Source organism: Phasianus colchicus, chromosome 1 (assembly GCF_987193195.1).
Source record: "Phasianus colchicus chromosome 1, bPhaCol1.hap1.1, whole genome shotgun sequence".
NCBI lineage: Eukaryota > Metazoa > Chordata > Aves > Galliformes > Phasianidae > Phasianus > Phasianus colchicus.
In genome coordinates this window covers 179692595-179702808 of record NC_143436.1, presented here as the reverse complement: position 1 = coordinate 179702808, position 10214 = coordinate 179692595, and the positions used below count along the sequence as shown (strand labels likewise).

At 40.1% G+C, this 10214-nt stretch overlaps 2 protein-coding genes across 6 annotated transcripts in view; one reads left to right on the top strand and one right to left on the bottom strand.

The window, feature by feature from the left end:
* The first annotated feature begins 10 nt into the window (after window positions 1-10).
* MRPL57 (mitochondrial ribosomal protein L57) lies at window positions 11-2485 on the top strand. 2 transcript variants are annotated; one of them, XM_031615739.2, is made up of 2 exons: window positions 11-93; window positions 450-2485. In XM_031615739.2, exon 2 carries the CDS (start codon window positions 455-457, stop codon window positions 764-766), a length of 312 nt encoding a protein of 103 aa, XP_031471599.1. In that variant the 5' UTR covers window positions 11-93; window positions 450-454; the 3' UTR covers window positions 767-2485. The 2 variants fall into 2 exon arrangements, with proteins under 2 accessions (XP_031471599.1, XP_031471598.1); XM_031615738.2 differs by having other exon boundaries at window positions 18-157.
* A 2955-nt stretch (window positions 2486-5440) lies between these two features.
* ZDHHC20 (zDHHC palmitoyltransferase 20) overlaps window positions 5441-10214 on the bottom strand; it is a 42946-nt gene continuing 38172 nt past the window's right edge. For 2 of the 4 annotated variants that reach the window (XM_031615736.2, XM_031615735.2), the window contains exons 11-13: window positions 9426-9541; window positions 8928-9005; window positions 5441-6710 (exon numbers count right to left, since the gene is read on the bottom strand). In XM_031615736.2, coding sequence (XP_031471596.1) covers window positions 8968-9005; window positions 9426-9541 — 154 coding nt within the window. In that variant the 3' untranslated portion in view covers window positions 5441-6710; window positions 8928-8967. The remainder of the gene's footprint in view (window positions 6711-8927; window positions 9006-9425; window positions 9542-10214) is intronic. The other 2 variants (XM_090133830.1, XM_090133831.1) reach the window with 2 other exon arrangements.

Genomic DNA, 10214 nt, shown 5'->3' with positions numbered 1-10214 from the left:
CTCTCGCGAGAAGTGCCGCGGGCAACTCTCGCGAGAAGCGCCGCCGCCATTTTGCTGCCCGCCGCGGGGCTGGGAGCGGGAGCGAGGTGTCCGGTACGGCGGCCTCCGAGGCCTCCTCGCCCCAGTTCTTGTTAGAGCCGACGCCCGCCTGGAACCGGTGGGTGCCGGAGACCCTCGGGCGGTGGTGCGGCGGGGCAGCCCGTCCGCACGGCGCCCGGAGCCGCGGGTGGGGCCGGGGTCGTTGAGGCAGCTCCGTCCCGGCACGGCGCTGGCCGTGCTCGTGGCTGTGCGCGGCGGGTGGCTGCCGCCGTGCGGCTCTGAGCTGGGAACTTTCTAACAGCGAGCCAGAAGGCACCGGAATGAGTACAGGCGAATTGTTCTCGCTTTTTTTTCCCCCTAAATAACGTGTCTTTTTGTGTGTGTGTGTGTGTGCGCGTTTCTCTTTTAAGGCACGATGCTTTTAACAATGGCCCTACTCCGGAAGAGGATCCCTGGAAAGCAGTGGATTGGAAAATACAGGCGGCCGAGAACAGTTACCATTGCCATGAAGCAGGCCATGATCCGAAGGCTGGAAATTGAAGCAGAGAACGAATACTGGCTGAGCCGGCCGTACCTGACACGGGAGGAGGAGTACAATCACAACAGGGATGTGAGAGTGGCCAGATGGGAGGCTTTGAAAGCCATGAAGTCATCCAAGTTCCCTGAGCATAGGTATATGAGCGACCACTTGAACCACTTAAACATCTCAAAGAAGTGGACCTCTTGAGCAGCGGCGCAGTTGTACTGGTGCTGCTGGGAGATGCCGTATTGTGCCCGTTGTGGCAGCTCTGTAATGCAGTGTAACAAAGGCAGGTGAGAAATAACACTGCTGCGGTGTACAAAATCTTACATTAAAGTAATCCTACAGAACAGCGTTTGGTTTTTTTGCCATATTAGAAGACAGTCCTTCCAGTCGCTTAACGGTTTTGCATAAGACAGTGTGAGTTACAGCTGCGGTGATGACTTGAACTAGATTTGTAGCTTCACGTTTTTGGAAAGCTGGAACACAGTGGCTGTATTGGAAAAGGATTATCTGTGTGGACCAGATGGCTTTTACTTGTCTCTTTGCTATGTGAAGGGCTACTTCTGTATTCACATATTCATACTTGAAATACAGCAGAAGCCACTTGATGTACTATTCACTTCATCAGGCACGTGAGGATCAAGAAGAATAAAGCTATGTCTGTAAGACACTGCAATTAATATAAAATGTTCAACTTTCTGGGAACAGTATCAATATCTTTATCATAATGGGAACGTCCATTTCTGTGTTACTGCCTGCACTTACACAGAGCTTAGTTCTGACTGAGAAGGACTTCTACTGATTCTTGTTTGAATGGCAGCTTGATGTCTAAGCAATGCTTAGTTTGTGGCTGATGATGTTTCTCCAGGACAGTAAGTTTTTTATTTTTCCTTTTGAGACCAAGTGAGCTGGAACCATGCCAGCAATGAGTACAATCTTGGGTCAGTGCAGGTCAGGTGTGAGAACTCTTTTCACCACCAGACGGAATGTTTCCCAGGTATGCAGCAATTCTTGCTGTTCTAATTCACGCATGCTACTGCTAAGCAATTATCAGATTATTTCACATACTTTTATTAAGTAAGTCAGTATTGCATTCACCGACAGAAGTTGTGTGTCAAATACATTGATATTTTATCACTTTTGAAAAGAGGCCTGGAATAGTAGAACTTGTTGTTTAAACATGAACTCTATTCCATGAAGTATGATCAGGTCTGAACACTGATGTACAAAATCTTGAGTGCACTTATAAATGATCTTATAATGTTGAATGCTTATAAATGACTTGAGATAACATGGAAAAGTATACATATGAGCAAACTGCACAGTGTAATTCAAACATGAAGGAACTCTTACACAAAGTATGTGAGTTTGTATTTAATTCATTTATAAAAGCTCATTTTAAAAAATCACTTTAAGTATTAAACTGTAAATGGCAACATGTATTCTCTGCATAGGATGAGTCCTATCTGCAGCATACAAAAACAAAAACAGTAACTGTGTCATTACACATCTTTCACATTTAATGCCAAAATTAAACACAGTTCAGTATAAGTTTAGGCAGCAAATTAAAAATAATGGTGTAAATGGAACAATGGGAAATTATCATTAGTGTGAATACTTATGACCCTTTCTGGCAAATACAGAATTGAAAAGAACCCAGGCATGCTTAATTCTGTTAAGGGTAAAAGGGAGTGGGAGAACGTAGAGGGAGCCTGAACACTTCAACAGCAGGACTAATGCTGCTTTCTGTGATGTTTTTGTGAGTGCAAATATTTGCTGTTAAGATTTAAGACTCACACAGTAAAGCTGAAAGGAACAGGTAAAAAGATGAGAAATTAGAGAGGTATGTGCTGAGCATTTAAGTTGTCAGCTAAGTAATGTAAACAGAAGAACATCTGCATGTCACCATTAGTGCTCAGGTGCCAACAGAAGTGGATAGTTCACCCCCAACACGTGCTTCCCTCTACACATGTGCTCTGTGCTTCTTGTGGCTGGGGGCAGGGAAGCCTTCAAAACCAATTAAAACGATTCTGTAAACCTCATGGAAACAAGATTCAAGTAGTGGCTGCAAACAAACCAACCCAGCAAACAGTGAAAGACCAGTTTTAATCAGAATCAGCACTAAGTACAACTTTGTTTCATTCAATTTCATGAGTTATGTAATTAAGAAAAATACAAACAAAAAGCTGTCTATATGTACAAAATAAATTGATAGAAATGAAGATAGTGTATGTGCTCAGTATTGTAACAAGTAACCTTATATGCAGCTGCTCTCTTTGGTGCCATTTAGAGATAGAAGATCCTCTTACATTAGATACCAGCTACTTATTTTTTTTTAAGTAATATGAAAAATGCGATCTTGATCTACACTCAGTGTTAGAATAGCTATTCGGAGACTCTTCATACCTGAATCCTTCAATTCTGTTTTGTTTTAGCTACAGAACATAAACTGTGAAGCTCAAATTTTTTTTTTTTTTTTTTTTAATTCTAAATGAATTTCTTCAATCAGTGCTCCAGATCTAGGCAGATCTTTCTCATTTTTGTGGAGAGTTGATGCATCTCTTGGTACGTGTGCCACAGACACTGATCCTGCTAGTTCCTTTTCCTCCTCTTGGGGCTCTGGTGAGCTACAACTGGTCAAACTTCAAACTACAACGAATTAAGAACTTTGAGTGAATAGCACTGAACTTAATGAAAACTTCCCAAACCCCAAAAGATTATTTACAAGAAAGAAAAGCCATGCAAGATCAAATGAGAGAATTAACAGTACCTGAGAAACAGTGACATTTAACACTCTGGATGCCCAGTTTCTAGATGGTATGCCAAAAGCAGCTTGGTACCCATACATTCCAGGTTCAAAGCATAGGTTTAATAAAGATGTTACTGTGATTTCTCTACTCCAATGAGTAAAAGTGCCAGAGCTTCCTTGGATATAAACCCCTGAATATTTGAAATGGAAGTTTTCAATCAAGAGGTTAGGATGCATCCAACTTGTCAGTTATTAGAGAAACCTAACACAATCCTGCCTTCTGCCAATAATACACGTTTGGTAAGAACAGCACTTATGTGCACCTTCACAGTCTGTAAATAAACCAATATTCAGAAAAAAAATATTTTTTGAGGTTTTAAAAATAGTTTAAAGTTTTCCTTTCTATTTATGCATCTGCCGTCTTTACGGGGAGAGCTTTATCAACTCATGACATTTCTAAATCTTCAAGGAGAAAACACTGTAACCTCATCCTGCGTCACACTTCTGTCCTCACATTGGGAGTTTAAGCCATTTTGTGTTTGTGACCATTGTGTGGATTTTTATAAAAGAAAATAAAGCTTTAGGAAATACCAAAGCATAGCTTCTGATTGCAGCCAATGTCAACTATGCTACAGTCACTACAATGCTACTCATGGCTAGCAGTTATTTTGAGGGATTTAAAAGCTTAAGCACTGTTATTTTTAGTGACAAACGTAAGTATTTTCAAGACTTGCTGACACACAGCAGCTTAAAGCACAGAAACAGCATGTACCTCATGACCCGGCACTCTGTCTGTCTTCCCTTCTTGCCTCCTGACCAGGCAGGTCAGCTCCTCTCACTGGCAGCGTGCAGCGACTCAGTGCATGGATGTGGGCTGAAAGGACATCCTAGCGCGCTCCTACAGAGCCCAGCTAGCAGTAGTCTGCTTACAGCTTAACAGTCTAACAGCTTTTTGTCCTCACCAAGGTTGCATTTAGGCAAAAAGAGAGAGCAAGCCAGAGAGTATCCCACTCTGCTTTGATACAGCACAGGATGCCCTTGCTTATGGCTATGGAGCTGTCAGATCAGAACTCTCAAGACAACCAAAGCACACGGCACCTTGCTAGAAAACACGCACGGATTCAGCCCAGTCTGTTTACTTGCATTTTTTTTTTTTTCTGTAGATTAACTATGCTGACTTAAGCAAATGTTACACTGATGTTAGCTTATAGTACACACCATTCACATAGGTGTAAATTGAACACCTGGAAGAGCTGAGGAGAAAGAGGACGGAGGCTGTTCCTCTGAGATTTATGCTATTAGAGAGCAATATTCCTTCTACCTCTGCTAGATGATCTGCTAGATGACTGTAGATGTGTTTGTTACCTCTGCTGTGATACAATGATCCAGTAAAAGAAAGATGATATCCAGGGTCCTCCATTACAATTCTACTGGCGTTCTGGGCTGCACATTTAGGTACTTAGAATGAGAAAACTGAGCTCAGGCTTGCGTCTCCCTCCTCTTCCCCAAGAAATTTTGCTGATGCATTCTCTCCCTATAAGTTCAACATGTCAGTATTCCTGAAAACTTATATTTAGATGAGTGCTTTTCACTTGACATTTGAGAAGAAAAAGTGAAACCTTTCATATTAATGCACAGCAAATGTTTTTTCTTTGAAAACTGGCAAATGCAATATTTATCATACAAAGTTGGAAGAACATTTTGCAATTTCTACAAAACATGCAGGTTTGTGCCTTCAGTTCTGTCTCAGCAGTATCTGACAATGACCATAATATGCTTATAGGTCACTGAAGTGCTTCTGTTCTAAAAGACTGGAAAAAATACTTTTTCCTAAATATCAAAGACAAAGAAAATATTTGTTTTAAACCTTAGAATATACTTGATACCCAAGTAACTCCAATATGTCAATGATGGGGAAAAGTAGTGATCAATCTGGCAAAGAAACCAAATGAGTTCCTTTTGTTCAGATCATCAACATAGCTACCACCTTCAGTTTCTATCAAACAGGCGTATGACTATCAGTAATCAGCATCAGCTGAACATCAGAAAAGCTTCAGACCACAGAATGGTATTTTTCACTTTTGTCATGTGCAAAATGCCAGGAACATCAAAAGACGAATTAACAGCGTTCTCTATAGTGGAGTAGGAGGAAAAGAAAAACCATATTTGCTGTAGGTCTTGAGCTTAGTTGGACTTTATTCCTCAACACAGGAAACATGTTTTGCCTTTTGTGAACATGGTACATCACTGAGCAAAGCACTCATCTTTAGCAGTTCAGCATCACTTAAAATCGACTTGAAAGTGGCAGACGAAGCAGACAGCATACAGAGTTTTGGTGTGTTAACACGAGTGCATGATCCAACACTAACTTTCTCATAAGTACTTGAAATTTGTTTAAATGGTACTTCAGAACCAATAAAAACTTGTGTTTTTATTAAAAAGATAAAACAAAAGTATAAAACAGTATTTATAAACCATCAAGAGTCCCATATAAAAAGCAGTACGCTTCCAGTTCCATTTTCTAACAACATGTGACTGCACTATGATTTTTCTCAGGGGTACGTTGCCATTTTGTTACTGCCTCATACAGAACACTGCAAACATTAACAGAAAATGTAACAGTTTGTTAATTCCTTTTTCAATTGGATTTTCTTCTCACGTTGATAGGAAATTGTTGAAAAACAATAAACCATGTTTTTAATCAACTAAAAGAGTTCACTTCTTTGAGCTATGTTCTTGATATAGTTAAATGGTCAAGTTAGGAGGATGAGGGGGTTCAATCTGATAGCAAAAAAAATAATGCCAAGTAAAAGGCTTTTACTTTGTTGGCATTGTTTTGTTCCATAGCACAGTCAGCAGAAGGAATCCTCAGTCCTGAAAGACTTACATAGCTATGACCATGAACATGTCATCCAGCACCTTCCTTTCCCACCAGCTGGTATATGAGCTGTGAACAGCTGTACTTCAGACTCATCAGTCAAGCTCTCCTCCTCTCCATCCTTTTTTCTTCTTTCTGTATCCTTGAGGCTTGCTACGGAAGTGACTTCTGCAGTGCCTAAGGTATGAAGTTTGCCCGTGGGGAGGTAGCAGTCCCTGCCACTGCAGCATAACAGAAATGCATAGTTCCCACTCTGGACCTTGTGCATCCAAGCAGGGCACTTCAGGATTTGGCCCTTTGGTAGCAGTATATAATTCAGTGCTGCATAAATGCACATGAAGAATCTTAAGGCATCTGTCTGAACTTCCCTGCTCTGCAAATAGTGCTTACAAGAATCCATTGGACTGTGCAGAAACTTCAATTTCTTGTCTCCTCATAAAATGCTCATGTTCCATTTTTTACTGATCAAATCTTCCAAACAAAATTAAGTAACATTCAAGCACAAAATGTGTTGCAGAAACCTAATGAAACAAAAAAGGCAATTAGTGCAATTGCACCATTAGCTTTGAAAAAACAGGATCATACCGCATTATACAAATGCAGCCAGGTAACGTGGATAATTTACTGACTCTTGACACAGGACTGCAGTTAAGGTAACTTTAATTCACAATTAGCTTTCTGGGAGGTGTTGTTTTTTTTCTTCTCCTTTTAAACCTCCTATGTGTAATAAGATTATCTCCACTAAGAACATCAGATCCAATTGCCACTGATCTGTAGCTAACGTCACTTGGATGTTTGGATGACAAGAATTTTTAATGAAATCCAACAGATGTGGGGACATAAACAGTATTCACATAGATGAGGCTGGGGGAATGCTGGCTGGGTGATTTGCATTTCTTTCTGAAGAATCGTCTGGGAACTCTACTTAAGTCTGCCACAAATTTGGTTGCTTCTCTTGTAAGTATAAAAATAAAGAATACAACTATCAGTTTGTTGCAGGGCATAGCAAAGTACATGAAAACATTTTGGATCTCACAACTATTGCACTGCTGCATACAATTGCACAGGAACTAAAATTAACCAGGCAGGACTAGAGAAACCAATCAAATCCAACTGAACTCAGAACAGCTGGAACATCGCTTTTGTAAGCACTCTTCAAGCACTAGAAGGCCACAATGAAGTCTCCCCAGAGCCTTCTCTTCTCCATGCTGAAGAAGCCTCACTCCCTCAACTGCTCTTCATAGGAAAGGAGCTCCAGCCCTCTGATTATTTTCATGCTTCTCCTCTGGACCCACTCCAACAGCATCTTTCCTGTATGAGGGGCCTCAGGCTTGGACACAGTACTTCAGATGGGGCTCACAAAGACAGAGTAGAGGGGGACAATCCCTGCCCTCTCCCTGCTGGCCACTCCTCTTTTGATGCAGTCATTGGTGGCCTTCCAGTGTGCAAGAACATACTGCTAGCTCTAAATAGTCTAAGTCAGTCAGTTGTGCTCCCTCTCTAAGTCAGCAGAAAGAAAGGTTAAGCAGATTCTGTAATACTCTGGTCAAAGACTATTGGCATACACTGATCTCAGAAGTTAACTATTCCATTCTATGAATTAAAGAAAAGACTGAGTAACCTGTTTAGATCAGATCAGATTTTATAGAGCTAGAGACTGAATATATGTCACCAAGGCATCCATTTGTACATTTTATGTAGAAGTGTTAAGAAAAGTAGATTAACTACTCTAATTCATTTTGATTAATCCCCTGAAGAGACCTTTTAGATATGCTTTTTTTTTTTACTTATTAGATTTTTTTTTTTAGTTAAAAAAAACAATAAGATGAACCTGAAACTAAAATTAACGAGCTCAAAAAGCTTGGAAATTGTTTTATCCCCAAAGAAAATGGCACTTCCTTGCAAGGTCCTTCTGTATCCCAGCTCTTGCTGCACTTCTATGTCAGGGATCACAAAAAAACATTTTCTTGTGAGTGACTTCTCGATCTGTTTAACGAAAGAGGTGTAGGGAGGAATGACTCAGCCCCCTGGTTGTTATTTTTAAGGTTGTTATTTGTCCAAATAAAATTTCTTCCTCTTCTAGAGAGAAAAAAATTAATAGGGGTTTACAAACTCACTGTGGTATGAAGTCAACATCAGAGAGATCTAATTCAGTCACTGGAAACACACCAAGGGAAGCAGTAGCACTCACTGTATTTCCTAAGTGCAAAGAGTGCAGAGTGCACTGAAGCACTTAAGAAGATCATTGTCAATGCAAGTGAAACAATGATGTGAAACAGTCATGCAGTTTGCAACAGTATGCAGATACCTATATTTTACCTACTGAACTTGTGCACAGCTTCTTAAAGTCCAAGAGCAGAGGATGACAAATAAATATGCAATTAATAGAACTGTTAAAGAACATTTCCTTGAGAGAGTATCAAAACATTTCATCTTGAGATTGCTTGTTTAGCAGAGCAGATTCTTTTCCCTGGTCAGGTAACAAATCCAGCGTTGTGCACTTCAGTCTAAATTGCAGCATTAGGTTCACTCATCTGAGATCCAGTCACGTTTCCTGCACTACAGCATTACTCTCATTCTTGTCTCCTGGAGAACTATTTTGAGTTTCATTTAGACCTATTGCTCATCCAACATCAGAGGATTTCTCTGCATTCCAAGAATAGTGACTCTTGACCTCGAGATTTTAATTTATTTGAATGTATAGAGAAAGAGCCATCAATTATGTTAGTCTTACTTACCTGTTTCTCACTGAGATGGTTGGTTAGTAATAAGCTGAGATCAGCTTTCCAATGAAACTATAATATGCTTTTTTGTACCTAAAACGTGAGAGAATTTCAATTATGTGTTTTTGCAGATTTGCATACCAAATACCAAAGATTCCAAACCAGAAACTATGTTTATTGTGCTATGCCTATTTTAGAGAAATATTTGCCTCCCACTAATCAAAAAAAAAAAAAAAAGAATCCAAAATATCTTAGAAGAGGATGCGAGAAAGCCAGATATATTTTCCCATTTCCTTATCTCACCATTAAAACTCAGTTTGGAGAAGAACATAAGACACGAGTTAGCCTTAACCTATAAACATCTGACTTTACAGTGCAAGTTTTCCTCTACTTGACTCCAAACAGTTCCTAAGGACCTTTCAGGCTTAAATAAACAAAACAACAAAAAAAAAGAAACCCCACCCGACATAAACAAAATGATAAGATCATCAGAAATGTCATGGTGCAGTCTACCTGATTTAACATTTTCATCTTCAGGGCCACTTTCTACCCACTGACTGTCACTGGCTAGCAATCGATTTTTTGATTCACTGAGTGGTCGAGTAGGAAAGGGCTGATTGGCTCCAGAGCTGAAAAGTAAGCAAAGTTAACAGGAACTCCATAAAAGCAAAACCTGCTTATTTCAGGCATTTTTAGAGTAGTGAAGCTCATCAAAACAAACTAAAAAGCTATGCTGCAAACTAAAAACGATACCCTGATTTACAATTCTCCCACAGGCTTATCATTACTCTAAACCCTTACCTGGCATAGGCCACTGACAGTTCCAATGGATAAAAAGCACAGACAAATAGATTACAAATGGTACAGTGACAGCAATAGTACTGCCACACAATTACAAAGAAAACACAAACCCTTACTGTCTGGAAGAACAACCTAATGCCATTTTGTCCCATCAACAAAAATTAGGTTGTGCTGATGAACATCTTCCAAATGCAAAAGGATAACACTGCCGCTCATGCAAGGGTCCTGCTTTCCTGTAAGTTCCACAGGTTAGGTTGTACTGGCAGGAACTTCTTAGCTTCTCAGTCTTGCCTTTGCACCCCCACTGCCTGGTAACTCAGGTGACTGCTGTTGACAAGAACTTTCAGCCACAGGTTTACCAAACTACCCAGAAGCCTTTCAAAGTTATGTCAATGTCACTGAAGATACAAACCATGCAAATTAAGAGACATAAGAAGTATTGACCTAAAAGAACTCCTCTGCTCTAAATCACCAACAAACACAGTTATCTACCTCTTCTGC

Excerpts from the sequence above, each read along its gene's own strand:
- MRPL57 (XM_031615739.2), top strand. The coding sequence starts at position 455 with ATGCTTTTAACAATGGCCCTACTCCGGAAGAGGATCCCTGGAAAGCAG.